At 37.5% G+C, this 19,845-nt stretch overlaps 1 protein-coding gene across 1 annotated transcript in view; it reads right to left on the bottom strand.

The window, feature by feature from the left end:
- Nucleotides 1-19,845, bottom strand: part of LOC135198198 (protein psiR-like) — a 379,223-nt gene that overhangs the window by 220,013 nt on the left and 139,365 nt on the right. The window contains exons 6-8 of the mRNA XM_064225779.1: nucleotides 8,100-8,219; nucleotides 6,679-6,798; nucleotides 5,825-5,944 (exon numbers count right to left, since the gene is read on the bottom strand). Coding sequence (XP_064081849.1) covers nucleotides 5,825-5,944; nucleotides 6,679-6,798; nucleotides 8,100-8,219 — 360 coding nt within the window. The remainder of the gene's footprint in view (nucleotides 1-5,824; nucleotides 5,945-6,678; nucleotides 6,799-8,099; nucleotides 8,220-19,845) is intronic.

The following is a 19,845-nucleotide window of genomic DNA, read 5'->3' as shown; positions in this document are numbered from 1 at the left end:
TAAAGCTCTCTTACTGTGGGTTTCACAGACAGTGCAGTCAAGTTTTTGGTCAATAACACTGTAATGAAGACTGGTATCAGTACGAGATTTTGCTATAATTTTTCGGTATAATCAAGGCTTTAACTCAAATGAATGTCCGGTAAAAATGCTCAATTTTTATTTGTAACACATAGAGCAACTGTAACCAGCTACCCATTCATACCAATCTGTAGGCAATTTGCGACTCTCTTTGCTAAAAAAAAAAAAAAAAAAAGTTGAAAAGTTGCGTGACAAATGGATTTCTGCTACCATGCCGACAGTTATGTTCCTAGGCGGCCATCTCTTCTTCACCTTCGTAATACAAGCATATGGCTGATGCCCTGAGTCCAAATGAAGATTGCGAAGGAGGTAACCAAACACAAGTATAAACCAGTAGCTTTACCATCAATCACAGTATCTATCGTTCTACTACTCCACCATACATGCAGATATCTCTCACTCTAATAATTATAATCATTTACTCCTTACCCAAGGTAAAAGTCACTAAAGAAAGAAAAAACAATATGACCTTAAGATAAAAATAGTAATAGCTACTACTACTGCTGCTGCTGCTGATGCTAAGAATAATAGTAAAAAAACTAGTTATTATTATTAATAATTAACTAATATTGTTCCCTTGTTTTTTGCACATTTTTTCCGTACCTGAACTATACCGAACCGTACTTTGGTAAAATTGTCGTTGCGTAATTCCGTACCGTACACATAGGCTAAATATCAACCGTGCCGTACCGTACCGTAATGCCAGCCTTGCTGGCAGGTAACAACCAAGTGAATCGTTAGATATAAACAATATTGTAAATTATTATTATTAGATTAGATAGATGGATAGATAAAAAAAATCGTACAAAATATACTTAAACTGAAGTAACATTCAAAGAGAGAGAGAGAGAGAGAGAGAGAGAGAGAGAGAGAGAGAGAGAGAGAGGAGAGGAGATGTGAGGGAAGGAAGAGGAAGGGGGTGGAAGTGGGGGTGGAGGGAGAGGGTAGGCAAATTTTTTTATACTGTTGTGTCATATCCATTTCTGGCTAATCGAGCCTTTTGCCTCTTCGTACAGGACAAGTGTCTATTCTTTATAATTAGTGATTCATGATACTCTTATAAATTACGGTACTGGTGTAGTACATTATAGCAAAATCTCGTACTTATACGAATCTTAGTTACAGAGAAATAGGTTAGAGAATTCGCGAACACTTTTACCGAGCTCATTTTACGAAGCAATGCTCAACGAGTATTCAGTTCTCAATGTAATTATTAACAGGAACAATAATTATGTGAGTATATTATATTTAACAGTAGTATCTTTATTTCATACCATAGTGATTATGATCCCTATTGGCTAATCCTACAATAAATGATAAATGAATCATGGTATTGTTTTACTCAACTCGAAACAGTCTGAATCCCAACGGAGGTAAGGTCGTCAGCAGAATTTTTAAATGGGTTAGACTTCATAACCACTCACCATGAATCGAAGGGACACAAATCTGGTGCTGCGAGGACGAATTGTCACTTTACGCGACAATGGTTTCTCGATACGAGCCATTGCACGTGATGTTGGTGTCCCCCACCACGGTACAGTTGTGGATAAGAAGGTGGGAGGAGAGTGGGAACTTGAACGACTTGCGTAAGTTGTTTATGCTGAATGATTGGTGGATATGTTACATTGTTCATGGTTATTTAATCTTGCTTATTTGATATGAAAGTTTCTTTCTTAAATGTATTTCGTCTCGCTATTATAATTTTGGTTAGACTACAGATATCAACAGCCATTCCAACACCATAGTAATATTTCAGGTGCACCTCCATAATTCCACACCGTGGGTGGTTGGCCCTTGCCGACCTCAACCATGAACAAAGTTAGATAGTTGATTGAGTTGTCTCGGTAAAATTAAGCCTATAAGAGCATTTTATTTGTGCCCACCCCGTCACAGTCATTGTGTGTCTTTTGATAGCTATAGTTTATTTATTAAATGTCATTTCAGTGATGGCTCAGGAATGATTTACAGTTTTAATAACCAACCAAATTGAGAATATTATGGATATATGTAATCTCGTTCTATTTGATATGCTTTTGAAACCAAAAATATACAGCCATGTTTACTAAATTATGATGAATCCATCGAGTACAAAATTCGAAGAATCTAGAATTGATTGCGATGTTATATAAATTATAAGTTGAACATTTAAGATAATATGTTCTCTTAGCTAGGCCAGGTGGTCCACAGAAAACCACCCCAGCTGAGGATGACGCCATTATCAGGGCCGCTCGAGAGCAACCCTTAACCAACGCCGAGGCCATTCATGAAGACCTTGGATTAGAAGTGTCATCGATGACAGTACGACGCAGACTCCATGCTGCTGGGATTCATCACAGAACCCCAGCGACGAAGGAGCTCTTGACGGAGCGACATAAGGCGGGAAGGCTTGATTTTGCCCAACGTCATGCTGGTAAAGGTTTGGACTTTTGGGGCAGGGTCATCTTTTCTAACGAGAAGTGCTTCTCGTCCACATCACATGGGAAGCTGCATTGTTGGCGAGCAAATAGAACTCGGTATGATAAGGAAAATCGTTACTTGCATCAATTATCAATTGCATTCTTCTTTATATTAATTATTAATCTTCAGATTTTGTTCCACGGATGTGGACTGTCAAAATATACAAAGGGAGTTAACTAAATAAGAGTGCTATTTCTGAGATAAATATTAGGTAAGGGACAGTGGCATCATTTGCTCTTTTTCCTCAAATATATATATAAATAAAATATTACACAATAGAATTCTTTCAGTGTCGTTCATCACTGAGAATTTAAATTCTCCAAAGATATATATATAATATATATATATATATATATATATATATATATATATATATATATATATATATATATATATATATGATTATATTATACACCTCCATTTTTTTCTCTGATATGAACCCCGTAACATCGTTGAGGTGGTTCGATCTGGTCACGTCACCTGCAACGTATGGGGCTGAGTGTGTCTGCATAGTATGGGTGATGTGTTCCGTATCGAGGGACGATTCACAGCAGCTAAGTATGTTGAGCTGCTGCAAACCTCCTTCTTGCCTTCGTTACGAGAAAGGAATTTTCCCTTTTCCCTTCCCACCGGAGGGCCCATCCTTTTCACATGCTCACGTTGTTCAAGAGTGGTTTGCCAGACAGGATAACCTGCTTCTTCTTGAATGGCCCGAGCAAAGGAGTAGATATGAATGTGATTGAACACGTGTGGGACCAGATGGTGAACACATGGAAAATGGAACATGAGAGAACAACACAGCAACTCATGGCTCACATCAACTATCAGTGGAAAATTTGTAGACGAGACCGCAGCAAATTTTCAACCTTGTTCATTCGATGCCTGACAGATTGAGGGAAGAGACTGAGAGAGAGGGTGGATGGTCAAGGTATTAGATTGTAAAATATAAATGTTATATTTTTTTTTAGGACCTAAAATGTTCTCATTTTGTTCTCACTAGTTATTTGATTATATGTTTTAATAAACATAATTCACAACAAGTTTTATTATAACCATGATATTCTTGATATAATGTTCGAAGTATCTAAAAAAAAATGGCATAATGCCTCCATACAATATTGAGAGTATTGCAGTAAACTTTCCTACTTACTCAGGCCCCACATGTTTTTGATGTCTTCCTAATCACCGTTTCTTGTTAACAGCATTGAATTATAGAACTGAATGACTCGCTGAGCACTGTTATCATACAGTGAGGTCGGTAGCAGTATTGGCAAATTGCCTTAAGGCCCGTCCACACGGCCGAGGTTTGCTCGACGAACTTTGTTCGATGTGACGTCAGAAGCGGAGAAAACGCGGTAAAGTTCTGACTTTTCCCGCTGTTTCTCTGCTCCTGACGTCACATCGGACAAAGTTCGTCGACCAAAGCTCGACCGTGTGGACGGGGCCTCCTTACCTGTATACTTTGTTCTCTGTGGTGTAGCCGATACTTCGCCACTTATTTTCGCTTATTAGCTTCTTGAAGTCTATTAAAATAGTTTCCATTATTTGAAATGTAATGCTTTATATCCTACTGATATTTTCAATGTATCTTTGGTGTAAAACCTAAGTTATACGAGCAAGAGTAAAAATGTGGCATATTTTTTGGCCGTCGTTGACGTTTCTGAGTATAGGGGTCATATGCTCTGTGGGACATTTTAAAAGGTAACTGTCAATTCAGTAAATGATACTCTCTTTATGTCAGCCACTATAAGGAAAGCCCAAATGACTTCACCTATCACCTGAGGTCAACGAAATATATAGTCTATAATATATCAGTGCATACATAATTTTAGAAAAAAAACAACAGTTAACCCTTAAAATATCAACCTCGTCATATGACGTGTTGCAGAAGTCGTCCCACACATGTTGTTTACGTCATGTGACGTTCTCAAGTTTTTAATTTTGTGCGCCTTCATAGCTTATTGTATTGATATTGGTTCTGTACTACTTAGTGACTTATTAGGTGTCTTGCTGGCCGTTTGCACTGCTCGTCTTCCATTTGTATGAACTGTGCGGGGGAGGGGAGGAAAGGGTGGCCTAGGAGGTTGTCAGAAACGTCAAACCAGCTAATCCTGTGTGGCAAAGGATTAGTGGCGATAATTTTTTGCCGCACACCTTCGATTTTAATGATAGTATATCAGGAATAAAGTTTTTTTATTCTATTTTTAATAATTTTATAATGGAACTGACTGTAGAGAGATCCAATCGTTAATTTCATGTTATGAATGGGGTAGTAATATCAAATAAGCGAACACTAAAGGGAAACAAGAGTTCATGACATTACAGTATCAGAGATGAGAAATTTCTTTGCTTTGGTTATGATTATGGGTATTGTCAGGAAGGGCAATCTTCAATATTATTGGGTCACTGATCCTCTCCTGAATACACTAATGACATATCAGAACTGCATACTGAGCGCAGGGTTTTTTCTTATCACTAAGTTAGCTAGTATAGCTGAGAGAGAGAGAGAGAGAGAGGAGATGAGAGAGAGAGGAGAGAGAGAGAGAGAGGAAACGCACTGCAACCAATGCTGTAAACTTGGCTTACGTGATAAGGTTAAAATATCCTGTTATTTTCGGCAATACCAATATAACTTTAAAATGTTGATCAATTTTAAGTATTGTGTAATGAATATGACCGATATATAATAATAGACACGGTTGTAAGATAACGTCTTGGCCGAAAGTTTAATGGAACCTTAATAAACAAACTTATATTACAAGTGAGACAACAATCTTCATTACAACGATATAAACTGCTCAGATTTTTTTTACTCCGTGTGTGTGTGTGTGTGTCTTTCTCCAACCATTCCTAATAACTCCGCCCACCAAACGAACTCCAGAACTTATTGGTGGAACTCTTGTTAGCAAAGAAGGGGTTCTCCCCCCCATCTCCCTCAGTAAACACTGTTACCATGTAATTTTTCGAAGTCTCGCAAGGGTGTACCAGGGAAACCTGTGTCCAACTGTACGTACATATATTGGTGGATGAGCATTGCCCACTTCCTTTCTCACCTTCTATTATTTACACGATAACAGACCAAATCAAAGCTATTTTCAATTGTTACTTCTGCCAGAGTTGATCAAATGAAAAAGATGATGTTTTCTGATTCAGAGAACTTGCAAGTGTTAAATGGAAATAAAAAAATTGAATTTTGGGAATAAAAAACTATACACAAAAGCCACAAGACTCAAAGGAGGAAAATTTTCACCACAAAGCTCAACACAGACCGAATACTGGATAAGCTTACCTGGAACGCAGCAAACGCACATCTCTCCACCACACCACTCAGGAACTATATTTCCAGAACAGGTGTCAGGACTCGTGCAATAACCATTTACATTTAGGCATTCTGGATTTGGGAAACAATCTGAAACAAACAATTCCACTTTTAATGTGTTATCGTCTAGAAGAAGGGAATGTATGCTGTAGATAGATTTAAAGCTTTAAATTAATTAATGGAAGAAAGGACAGTCACACAGGCCTAATAAAATGAATTTTCACTTTTAGAGTTCTATTTAATAGTCCAGTGAAAGTAGGGCAGTTTATTCTTCATGTATTAGAGCTTAAGGAAAAAATTGCAGTGATACCATATGAATCTGACCCTCTTCAGAGAGAGAGAGAGAGAGAGAGAGAGAGAGAGAGAGAGAGAGAGAGAGAGAGAGAGGGTGGGGGGTGGGAGGGACATTTTCTTTTTTTGTTATTAGGACACAAGACACACTGGTGTACTTACTGTTTTCAATTAATAGTGTACTCACTGTTTTCAATTATCATCCATTGACTCTATGAAAAAAACATAATTATTTCATGACACACTGATGAATGACAAAATGAAAATGACTCATTGCATTAAGAAATATATATACGTAAAACAATACATACAAGAAAATTCTGACAAAAAACATTTTTATTTGATACTTCAGTAAAAAACACATCAATTAATGAAAAAAATGGTCTATTTGTTAATTCAGAAAACGTGGAAGTGTTGAATGAAAAAAGTATTCTGGAATTTGGGAAAAAATCTAGACACAAACTCCACAAGAATCAAAGGAACAAAACTGCTTACCTCAAAAGATCAACACTGACAGTGTTGAATCAATTTACCTTGAATGCAGCATACGCAGTCCTCTCCATCACACCACTCGGGGACATATTTTCCATAACAGCTCTCAGGGCTCGAGCAATAGCCATATGCTTCTTGGCACTGCTGAGTTGAAGGACAAACTGAAGGAAACAGTTCCATTTTTAGTGTCTTGGTTAATGTCTTGAATTTGGGTTAAATATATGTTGCAGATAGATTTAAGGCTCTCAATCAAGCACTGGAATGCAGAATAGGTACACAGGTCTAATCAAATGAACTTCACCTTATGAAGTTTTATTTAATAGTTCAGTGAAAGTCCAGTACTATTAGAAATTAATGAAAATTCAAGTGTTACTCTATGAATATGATCCATTACATTAGAAAGAATTAATAAAATAAAATCAACAAAAACCATGACGCTCCTTGCCAATCATATTTATTGGTAATTTCTAATAAAACTGATCATGTTTATTTCTGGTAGGATTCCCAGTATGTTCAGACAGAGTGATAATACTTATGAAAATGCAGTCTTTGTGATCCCATGACTTTATACAAAATGATCTGTTATGCTCATCAATTTTCAGTTTGTTCTTCTTCTTCTTCTTCTTCTTCTTCTTCTTCTTCTCTTCGAGAGAGAGAGAGAGGAGAGACGAGAGAGAGAGAGAGAGAGAGAGATAGAGAGAGAGAGAGAGAGAGTGGATTGACTTTTTTTTTTTTTGGGGGGGGGGTGGGGGGGGGGGGGGGGGGGGGGTGGGGGGGGGGGGGGGGGGGGGGGGGGGGACACAAGACAGACTTACCAGTGTAAGCTGGTGAACTTCCTGTTTTAAATTAATATCCTTTGATTAACTGAAAACAATACAATTATTTTCTGACACCTGATTATTGATGAAAATACAAATGAGTGCCAAGATCGACAAGACTTATTGCATAAAGAAATACATATAAAATTATGATAAAATAAAAAGGTGAGGTACCCTAACATTTAATTGTTCATGAAGCATTATGCATATGCTTTGTAACTGTCTAAAATTTCCAGTGGGATTCCAAATTAGGTAAAATGACCTATTTGGAATTGTGATGTTTACAATACTATGTTCTGCAGCTAAATATTCATGGCAAGCGAATCACATTACTATTTCTGAATTTAATAATTTTATTTGTTTATGAAAATGTCAATTCATATTCCATCCCTATTCTTGATGACAGTTAATGTTGTTTATTGAAATATCAAATCAGAACTATTTTTAATTCTTACTTCTGCAAGAACAGATCAAATTAAAAAAGAAAGGGTTTTTGTAAGATTAAAAAACTTACAAGTGTTAAGTGAAGAAAGGAATATTGCGATTTTGAGAAACAAACACTAGAGCCAAAATCCACAAGACTCAAAGGAACAAAATTGTTCACCTCACACGCTCAAAACAGATGAAGTGCTGGATCAGCTTACCTGGAGCACAGCAAATGCAGCTCTCTCCTTCACACCACTCAGGAACTATTTTCTCATAGCAGTTCTCCGGAATTGTGCAATAGCCATAATTATCTATGCAGAGCTGAGTTGTAGGACAAACTGAAAGGAACAGTTCCATTTTTAGTGTTTATTATGGTCTTAAATCTGAGGGGAATGAATGTCTGGCAGATGAAAAGAGGGGCAAAGATTAATGATATGTTTAAAGTGCCAATGTAATGTTAAGTGAAGTCACATATCACTTGTGCGTTTGTTTGTACTCGTGTTGCAGGCCTACTAGCTCGGGGCACTTGTGAAAGACTCATTCTTTTAGGTCAACGCTAAGAGGTTAAGCGGTATACTCCGAGTGTCGGGAGAGAAAGCCCCATTGTAAAGATAGGACATATTCTATAAAAACTTAGAAAAACTGTTACCTTTTGAAAAGAGAGAGAAGTGTGAAATACTCTCTTTACATGAATACTTTGAAAAGAGTGATGTGTGGGACTAACACGAGACATAGTGACAATTTGGGTTTGGGAGTGAAACCTTAGTCAGGAGGGTAGAATGTTATCTTACTGGTTTCTTTATGGGCAGATTTAGCTTTTCATGCCATTATGACTTGTTAATCATTTTGTTCTATTTTATAACCAACTGCTTTGGGAAATAAATAGTATATTTTTGTATTTACGCAGTCTTAATAAGCCTAGTGACATGGTTGCAGACAGGGCACCATTGGCAACAGGTAAGAGTTCCCAGTTTGTGTAGTTTAGTGAATAAGGCAGGGGGTTTACAGTGGTGGCAGCGGGTTTAAAAGGCTTTTTATATATTTTATAAGCTATAGGTACGCTCCGAAGGGATGGGTGACCAGTTAGAAATAGCGGGTCTCTTCTTTTTTTTGGTAGGAAAAAGGGGTTATTAATCATGTCACAGGCAACTCGGGGCTCTTTTTGCTGATTCAATATGTTCGACAGAGAGAAGCTATTCCTCTCCCAAGCTAAGTCAGTTTCAATTTCTTGAGGTTACGGAATAAAGGTGTTTCAAAACGTGAAGAGGAAAAGTTTAATTTTCGGCATAGTATTAAAGTGTTTCGTAGTTCGCGCATATTTGCTGTGTGTATAATGAATTCGGTTCCCGGTCGTATGAAGACATGAGTGTATTTTCGAGTTTTTTCTTTCTTATTTTCTTCTTTTTATCTTTTGTGTATTTTTTTACCCTTTTATTGTTGTTCATGTTCCTTGTATTTGTTTGTGGTGAATTTACTTGAGCGGAATTTTTGTTGCGAGTCACGCCAGAGAGAGAGAGAGAGAGAGAGAGAGAGAGAGAGAGAGAGAGAGAGAGAGAGAGAGAGAGAGAGAGAACTGGGAACGAGGCACGTTTGCCGAGGCGAATTGATTGGCAAACATCTTTTCTATCCCCTCCTTATTTTTCTTTTGTTTTTGTCATTTTCGTGGGATTGTTATTGTGACTGGGCGGTGGGGGGGGGCGCACTTGCCTATTGTTATCCATTATTGGGAGAAAATTTGTGTTGATTTTTCTTGATTGGGTTTAGTGTATATAAATACATTGATGTTATTGGGATTGGGGAAGCTTATTGAACAAAATAGCCTTCGGAAACAGGGTAAAATAGCAGATACTAAGTCCCTATGACGCTACTACATTATGTGACGAACATTAGTGCTGGCGTTAACCCATTCAAAGGGATTGTAGATGGCGTACTGTCACAGCCTGTAAATATCTTCATAGAAGGAGTTAATAACTATTTAGCGGGAAAGAATATAGTAGAAGATGTATAGAGGCATTTAGAGAGGCGAAAGCTTTGCTAGATTTCAATAAGGGAGACCTCAGTCACAGGTCAAGGAGTTTCCAATTTACAAAATGTCGTACCTGGACAGACTTGCAAGCATTTTTTAAAACAGCATATGGCTCAAAGGAACACGGAGATATGGTGAGAGACCTTCGGGGTCTTTATAAACTACGGAAAGGCACTAATAGCCTTGTAGAACATAGTTCAAAGCTGTTTGACGCAGTGGCAGATTGGGTAGGAAAATTTAAAACATCTAAATGAGTTACAAGGGATAATCTCCCTATAAATAATGTTGATAAACTGATCTATTTTTCCATGCTCTTACATGAGGTACCCGATGCAATAGTGGATAGCTTTGATGAAAAGATTGAGCCTACCTCAGACGAAGAGTTACTTTATACCCAAATAGATAAACACAGGTCTAAATGTCCCACTGTAGATAGCACAATTTATAACGGGACAGGCCCGAGGGATAAAGTACAGACAGACACAGAACTTTCTCCTCATCGTCTGTGCGCAAAGTTGAGTATGACAAAAGATCGATCGATCAAAAGCAACAGCAGTTGCGCTGTTTCAACTGCAATAAACCAGGACATCCAAAGAAATTGTGTAGGGTTAAATATTGTGGAATGTGTAAAAGTACTGATCATTATTGGCAGTCTTGTCCATCTCAGATACGGAGAGATGCGAGGCCTACACATCAAGGTTCTGGTAATTATAATGTGAGAACTCCCCAGGCAGGTCAAACCAGAGGGCAAAGGGATCGGCGAAATTTTTGGAAGCCAAATCAACAAAAAGGGTGCAGGTGATAGGTAAATACCATTGTGGTCTCGTGGGGGACGCCCCAGAGCCCAAACCTATAGTCTATGGAACAGTAGGGGATGTGGATATCCCGGTTTTTATAGACTCAGGGGCTTCAATTAATCTAATGGACTATAATTTGTATCAATCCATGTTTTCCAATTACCCTTTGCAGCCCTCAACGGAGACGGTGTGTGATGTGCAAGCCCATAGATTAAATACCCTGGGTTGTGTTCAAATACAGTTTACTCTCGGTGACAGAGTGTTAACAGAACCATTTTTGGTAATAAAAGGAATTGCGTTGGGCAATAAACTTTTGCTGGGTCATCCTGCTTGAAGAAGACACAAGATTTCAATCCATGCGGGTGCTAATGGGATAACAGTCGGAATGCTGGGTTATTTCCTACCATATGAGGATGTGAATAGAATGGAGGACATGGAGGTTAATGAAAGAGGAGAGGTACTCAGTGGTATTAATGGTGGTGATACGAGTGTTATGGTGAAAGGTAACATTAAAACACACGTTGGTGATATGGGAAATGATTACGGGGGTTCTATCAGAGTTCACAGTGGTAACAATGATAACAATGGTGGTGATGATACTAATATGGATGTTATTTCTGATACTAACAATGCTGGGGATGATACTGAGGGTGGTAATTTGTATGGGGTGGTGGAAAGGGGAGGTACTAACCACAAATATAGAGGTGTTTTATTTGAAGATATTACGTTACTACCAGGTTTGAAGACTATGGTAAACGTTAAATTGAAGGAAATGAGAAACCCACAGATGTGTGTGTTATTGAAAATAGCGAAAAGCTCAGAGGGGTTGTTAGCACGGCATCGGTGATCAGTGTATCCAAGGATGGGCTTACGTGGTTAGAGTTGTTAAACTGTAATGATACAGTTAGGAGATACCAGAAAAACACATATATATTGGATTTCCAAGATTGGAATTGTGATAGTGGTTCAGTGGCTAACGTAGAGGGGAAACCTGAGTTTTCGGAGGCAGAAATGCAATCAAGGAAACGAACATTCAGAGAACACTTAGCTAATGCGGATTATAGCGAACACGTTGAAGCGATAAGCGGACTCTTGGCAGAATTTGAGGATACGGTAGCCTTACAAGGTGATAAATTGGGGTTGACTAATGTGTTAGAGCATAAGGTAAATTTGGAGAGTAACACAAAACCTATTTATATTCCTGCATATCGCATACCTTTCAAAATCAGAGAACATGTAGAGAAAGTGGTTAATAGATGGGAACAAGAAGGAATCATTAGACCCAGGGTGTCTCCTTACAACTTTCACTTGTTATAGGTGCCTAAGAAAGACGGTTCGGTCCGTGTATGCGTTGATTTTAGACGTTTAAATGAAAAAACAATCCCTGACCGCTACCCAGTCACGTGCAACCAGATCTTTCTGTTGAAATTGGGGGACATAATATTTATAGCTCAACTGATTTGGCGCAGGGTTTCTTACAGGTCCCTCTTAGCGAGAGTAGCAAGGAATATACCGCCTTTTCAGTGCCCAAGGGACACTATGGATATACGCGAATGCCTTTCGGTTTATCGGGCAGTTCGATGACTTTTACCAGGTTGGTGAACACAGTTTTGCACGGGTTATTGGGCAAAAATGTTTTTGTGTATATGGATCACATCCTGATCGCAATGGACACGATCGTGCAACACCTGGAAGTGCTTACAGAAGTACTTAGGAGGCTTAGATTAGCAGGGTTGAAAATCAAGCTAACCAAGTGCTCATTCTTGAAAAAGCAGATCACATATCTATCTAGGTCACGTCACATCTAAGGAAGGGGTTAGAGTAAATGACGATAAAGTCAAAGCAATAGCGAATTTTCGCACCCCCAGATCAAAGAAAGAGATTAAGTCATTCCTGGGTATCGCCGGTTTCTTTAGATTTGTAAAAGGGTTCTCTAACATACCAGTTCCCTTAACTGATGTGTTGTGGGAAGACGTTCAATTTCAATGGAAGGAAACCCAGGGGGAGAGTTTTCAAAAGCTCAAAGACGAGCTAATGAATCCCCTGGTTTTGAAGTTTCCAGATTTTAAGGAACCTTTTACATTAGTGACTGATGCAAGCCAGGAAGGTATAGGTGCTTGCCTCATGCAAAAGTTCGATGGGAAATTTCATCCTATACCTTTTTATAGCAGGAAGTTCAGGACAAAGGGCAGCAATGAGAAGTCCATGGCCACCATAGATAAAGAAGTCTTTGCAATAGTGTCGAGCTTAGTTCATTTTAAAATGTTACTGATGGGGAATAAAGTAGAAGTTCTTACAGACCACAAACCATTACTCGATCTTTTTAATAAACCCGATTTGTCGCCCAAAAGAGCTCGATGGTTTTTAACTATCAGAGATTTTGATGCAAAGCTCAAATATATAGAGGGCAAATTTAATGTTGCTGATGCTCTCAGCAGGAGTTTTCATGACATGGAAGGTTTCCAAGTCACGCAGGTCACTAGCGAAACCATACAATGGGATATACCTCTCATAGAGCGAAGGCAAGATGAAGACGAGATTTTAGCAGATGCAAAAGCGTTTTTAAGAGGAAACGTTATAACTTGCCTTTTTCAGGTTTGGAGTTAGAAGGTAATCTATTGGTTAGGAAAATTAAATATAAGTTGAGAACCAGTGAAAGTAAAGGAGATACGACACAGATCGTAATTCCGAAAGTCCTAATTCCAGTGGTTTAGATATAGTTCACTGCAGGTTCGGTAGTCCTCACTTGGGAATAGAAAAAACGTATGATGAGGTTCGTGCTAAATACATTTGGAAATATACGTGGAAAGATGCGGAAAATTTTGTAAGGAATTGTGCGGTGTGCAACGCATGTAAGCCGCTAGGACAACGTCATGCAAATTAGGAACGTATCCTATACCGAGTAGACCTTTTCAGAGAATACATATAGATATCTTAGGGAATTTTTGTGAGTCTAGATATGCGAACAAGTACTAGTTAGTGATAATAGATGAACTTACAAGGATAGTAGAAATTTTCCCAATTAAGCATAAAACGGCCGAAGAAGTAGCCATAGCGTTTTTCAATGGTATCATTTGCAGATATGGTTCACCCGAAGTTCTATTAACCGACAATGGGAGGGAATTTGTGAACAAAACCTTGGAATGTTTAGCTGAAGTCATGGGGATACAGAAAGTAACAATTATTCCATACAGACCCGAGGCTAATGGGTTGTGCGAACGAGCAAACAGGAAAGTGCTCGAAGCGCTCTGGATAACTGTAGGTGGTAATGATAGGAATTGGGACAGATATAATAATGTTGTTAGACATAGCATTAATACTATGGTTAGTGATTCAGTTAAAATGTCCCCATTTGAAGCTTTGTTTGGTTATCCAGCGTGAGGCACATTTGATTTGCTAACTACGCCTCACCATGGGGAGGATACGGTTGAAGTGCTGATATCTACAGCGAGAGAGAGGCACGCATGTCTCAGCCGTAATCTCGAATCCACAACCAGAGATATGGTTCAGAAGAGTATTAGTAAATCATCTGATCCAAAGATCAATGTCGTAGGAAATGAGTTAAATTACAAACTAGGCTAACACATACTATCTCGAAATTGAAAAGAATTGGTTGTAGTGATTAATATATGGTCGCGCAATTGCATTTTTTTTTCCTTTTTTTTCTTGCTGTCTGTTTTTGTGATTTGGAGACAGAATGGCTTCACATTTATTTTTTCTCTCCTTTATTTTCTTCTACTGTTTTTTTCTTATTATGTGTAAATCTGCGGCGTTTTGGATTAAGATTTCGGGGTTAATATTTTTCGGCAAATTTTTGCTTTAGCTGAGAAACGGGATGGTCTTTTTGGCGTGGGGTCATTAATTAAATAGAGGAATTATTTTTTATAAAATCAACCGGGAAATGGTGTATTATTTAAAAGATGATTGATTTATATATAAAATAATTGAAAGATACGGTTAATAATCCTTTTGAGGGTGCGAACTTTTTCCCGTTTTTTTTTTTTTGGTTGGGGTATAATTTTTAAAAATTATGGGGAAATTGGAGGGGGAGTTTATCGTAGTTTTTTGTCCCGAATAGGTAATAATTTTTATATAATTGGACAGTATCATTTGGGAGACTTATGTTTTCTAGACAATCTTTGAACACCTTAGGCGTTCCATTTGTCCCTGGAGATGGTTCTCTGCGGGAGTGGTTTTGGGCTTACCGGGGAAGTTCAGTACAAAACATTTTTTTTTGAGAGTCACGAGTTTCTAGCGTCGCGAGTCTGAATATGCTGCAATGCGAAGCACCTGACGTGTTCACAGGTGGGTTTGTTTTTTTGCTAAGGTTGCTGTAAGGAGTCCGGTTGCGGATTTTTCCTTTGGAATTGATTACTCGGGGATTTGCACTGTTTTCGTAGATGCTGGTTATGGCATTACACGAGAACGTGTCATGTAAGGGGATTTTTTTTTCTGGTCTTTTCTGGCCGATAGGATTGCTGCAGTAGCAGATTCCGTAACGGTAAACATTCCGTTTTGGGAAAGATGTTGAATTATATATGTTTCTTTTCTCTTATGTGCGCTGTGTAATGGGGTGGGGAAAGTTCACTTATTGTTGTTGTATTATCTTATTCTTTTTTTTCTCCTTTTCCTTTCTTTTTCTTTTCTTACGAGAGAGGTTGTAATGAGGGTTAAGCTCTAAATAGCATTTTTCTTTTAGATAGAAGATATAATTTGTTGGGGAATGTGAGTTGGATAGAAGGGGTGTTCGGCATTATATTTTATGGAGGCTAGTTATATAAACCATAAAGGGATTTTTGCTGTTAGACTTTATGGGTTCTCTTTTGATAGCGTGTTTGTCAGGTATGGGATTATTTGTGAGGATTCAGTAGGTAAATATTATATTTGGTTTAGCGAGGATTTTTTAATATTTGATTAGTAGATTGAATATATTAATTAATGATGAATTTGTAGGGTAAAGCAAGACTTTAGTTATTTTATGGCCATGTAGACCTTTTAAATACGGACACACAATGACTTTGAAGAATTCCCAACTCTACGTGAGGATGGCAAGGGAGATGACTTCGTTCTACTGTACCAGAGGTTGAGTCAAGTCTACACATGAATGGCATTTTTGTGGACTGCCTTTGTAAAGGATGAGATGTTTTCGATATATCGTCTCAGGATAATTTCTGGGATAAATCAGTACTCTACAGTCTTCGATGAGGCGGGTGCAAGTAGCACTTGCATAGAATAACGGGGTGGTGACCACATTTCCTTCAGTAGAAAACGTCGAATCTACAGTTTCCCGACGAGAGGGTGTTGGATACACTCACGAGGGTCGCAGACACTGAATAATGGCGCGTGCTGAGTTGTTTCGAGTTGGTTTACGTACTCGACCTGCGTCTACAACAATTCGCTCGTCCTACAGAGATCCCAGCTGTTTGATGGTTCCTGCAGGGTTCTCTCGGATTTCTTCATGGTACTTAGTCGGCGTGTCTACAACTCGTCGATCAAGGTGTTTCATCAACACTTACATGGAAGCCATAAGGCGGTTCAAATCCCGCCTACAGTGGAGACCATTACAGTCCCGCTGCTGGAGGATAGTGGCGAGGATGAGCCTTTCTTTTTCGACGACCGTTATACTATACCAATAGTAATGATCATGTTAGTCGCTATACTGATCGCCATTTGTGTGCTTGGAGTTCTTAAACTTTATGCATTCGACGAAACACAATGGCTCCGGCAACAGAGGTGGCTCTAAGTCATGTGGTAAATTGATACATTGTGCATTAGTGCTGATATGGTGTGCAAAGGGAGTGCACTATTTTCTTTTCTTTTTTCGGCCAGCCTATGTATTTTACATATATTGTGAGACGCTTGTGTGTCTAGTGACTAAGCGAGAGCTAGCAATTTTGGGTGGCCGAGCTCCTCTGGCAGATGAAAAGAGGGGCAATGATTAATGATATGTTTAAAGTGCCAATGTAATGTTAAGTGAAGTCACATATCACTTCTTGCTTAGAGACAAGCCGTGGTGCAGTACAGCTCACTTGAAGAAAGGTATTTGTTGAGCACGCAATTTGACTCAGAGATCACTCACCCGGTCGTGAGGCACGTATGCTCGTTTGTACGCGTGTTGCAGGCCTACTAGCTCGGGGCACTTGTGAAAGACGCATTCTTTTAGGTCAACGCTAAGAGGTTAAACGGTATACTTCGAGTGTCGGCAGAGAACGCCCCATTGTAAATTCTATAAAAAAACTTAGAAAAACTGTTACCTTTTGAAAAGAGAGAGAAGTGTGAAATATTCTCTTTATGTGAATACTTGAGGGTAGAATGTTATCTTACTGGTTTCTTTATGGGCAGATTTAGCTTTTTATGCCATTATGACTTGTTAATCATTTTGTTCTATTTTATAACCAACTGCTTTGGGAAATAAATAGTATATTTTTGTATTTACACAGTCTTAATAAGCCTAGTGACATGGTTGAAGACAGGGCACTGTTGGCAACAGGTGAGAGTTCCCAGTTTGTGTAGTTTAGTGAATAAGGAAGGGGTTTGACAAATGTTATAAATAGATTTAAAGCTAAGAATTAATGAATGGAAAAAAGGACAGTTACACAGGCCTAACAAAATTAATTTTCTCCTTCTTCTTCTTCTTCTTCTTCTGAGAGAGAGAGAGAGAGAGAGAGAGAGAGAGAGAGAGAGAGAGAGAGAGAGAGAGAGAGGGTAGATTGACTTTTTTTTTTTTGGGGGGGGGACACAAGACAGACTTACCAGTGTAAGCTGGTGAACTTCCTGTTTTGAATTAATATCCTTTGATTAACTGAAAGCTATACAATTATTTTCTGACACCCTGATTATTGATGAAAATACAAATGAGTGCCAAGATCGACAAGACTTATTGCATAAAGAAATACATATAAAAATTATGATAAAATAAAAAAGGTGAAGTACCCTAACATTAAATTTTTCATGAAGCATTATTATGCAGATGCTTGTAACAGTCTAAAATTTTCCAGTTGGGATTCCAAATTAGGTAAAATGACCTATTTGGATTGTGATGTTTACAATACTATGTTCTGCAGCTAAATATTCCTGGCATGCGAATCACATTACTATTTCTGAATTTAATCATTTTATTTGTCCAAGGAAAATGTCAATTCATATTCCTCCCATATTCTTGATGACAATGTTTTTTATTGAAATATCATATCAAAACTATTTTTAACTGTTACTTCTGCAAGAAAACAGATCAAATGAAAAAAAAAAGTCTTTTTGTAATGTTAAAAAACTTGCAAGTGTTAAGTGAAGAAAGGAACACTGAGATTTTGAGAAACAAAAACAAGAGCCAAAATCCACAAGACTCAAATATATTTCCAGTGGGACAGCGGGTATTTTGACAAAGTATAATATATAAATAAATCAAGGTACGTATGCTGATGAAGAATGGTAATAGATGTGAAATTGTGGTCTTTGTTATCCCCATGATCTTAGAAAAATTACCTTTTTTGGTCAAGACAGATTTCCTGGTGGGAACTGGTGTACTTCCTGTTTTCCATTAATATCTATTGACTCATTGAAAACAACATAATTATTTCATGACACACTAATGACTGATCAAATTACAAATGAATGCCAACATGAAAATGACTAATTGCATTAAGAAATACATATAAAACTATACAAGAAAAACTCAAACTGAAACTATTTTCATTTGACACTTCTGTCGAATAGTGTTTACAAGGCTCTCCGAATTGTATTAATGTTGAAATGCAAGACATATCAAGGAGATAAAAACATGCTTCAATTTAATTTCTTCAGGTTTAGGAACATAAAAATGTACATAATTATCAGATCAGTGTCAATGTTTTTCACATCATTTATTGTAATTATACAATCACTTCTAAGTAAGGCATTCACGTTTAGATTTGGTGTTGCTAGTTTTCTGTTTCCTTATGCAATTTTGTATTGCTTGTTTTCTGTTTCATAATACAATTCTGGTATTCCTTGTTTTCTGTTTCTTCATGCAACTATGTAATTCCAGTACTGAGCAAACCATCTGGTAGAAAGTAATCATGGTGTATTTAAAACCCTAAAATCAATGGCAAGAATTGTGCAGAATAACAAAATTTATTGTAAGATTTTATTTTAGAATGTAAACACATTTGTGTATATGTATATGCGTATGTGTATTATATACACACATACATATTCGTTACTTGTGTAGTATTATATTTCATAAAAATAAGAAATTATATTTCAACTTTCAATAAACCTATAACCTGAAAACTTTAAAAGCTAAACATAGTAAGGAAGAATACTTGATAAACCTTAGGTTAACCTATTATTAAGTAAAAAAAGATAAGAAAAATTAAAAGACATTTAAAGTGACCTGTGACATTTGCAACCGGCAAGGTCATAGGACGTTTTCCTCGTTTCAGGGTGATACAAGAATGATTTACTGGTATAAGCAGGTGAATTTTTTATTTTGAATTATTACTCACTCTTGCAAGCAAAATAAGGTAATCATCTCTCGAAATGCTGAGGAATGATGGAAGCACATATTGATGTAAAAATGAACCTGACCCATTGCACCACAAAATATACTCTTAATGTAACAAGAAAACTAAGAGAGATATGTGCCCTCACATAATGTTGACATTTTCTAATTATATCTAAAACTATCCAGATTGATTTTGGATCCTTTGATGAAGAGGAAGAATAGATCAAGAAAAGCCAATCTCTGCAAAGGCACTGATCTCAAGATAAAATTACCTGGTTCTGTTCCTGACTTTCAGTCTTTTTTCATGATAATGTCAATGCACTCGGATATTCTTCATTTCGTTCATGATTTCTAGATTTAATCTATTATAATAAGAAAAAGGTCAATCATATTTCTTGTTCTTTATGGTGTAATGGTATTTACTGATATATATTAACACAGTTCTTATTTGATACTTGTGAAAAAAAAAAATTAAAAAGTGAATACTAGAATGTGAGATACAATAACCAGAATTTAAGTGCAGCAAAAGTTTTCTATACTAAAACCTGCACAAATCAAAGGAACAAACATTGTTTATCTTTTGACAATCAGCACAGATAGATTACTGGATGTGCTTTCCTGACAAACAGCAAAAGCAGTTTTCCCCTTTACACCATTTA

The sequence above is a fragment of the Macrobrachium nipponense genome, chromosome 23, assembly GCF_015104395.2.
Source record: "Macrobrachium nipponense isolate FS-2020 chromosome 23, ASM1510439v2, whole genome shotgun sequence".
Lineage (NCBI taxonomy): Eukaryota > Metazoa > Arthropoda > Malacostraca > Decapoda > Palaemonidae > Macrobrachium > Macrobrachium nipponense.
The sequence above is the reverse complement of the archived record's forward strand: the minus strand, read 5'-3'. Positions and strand labels throughout refer to the sequence as shown.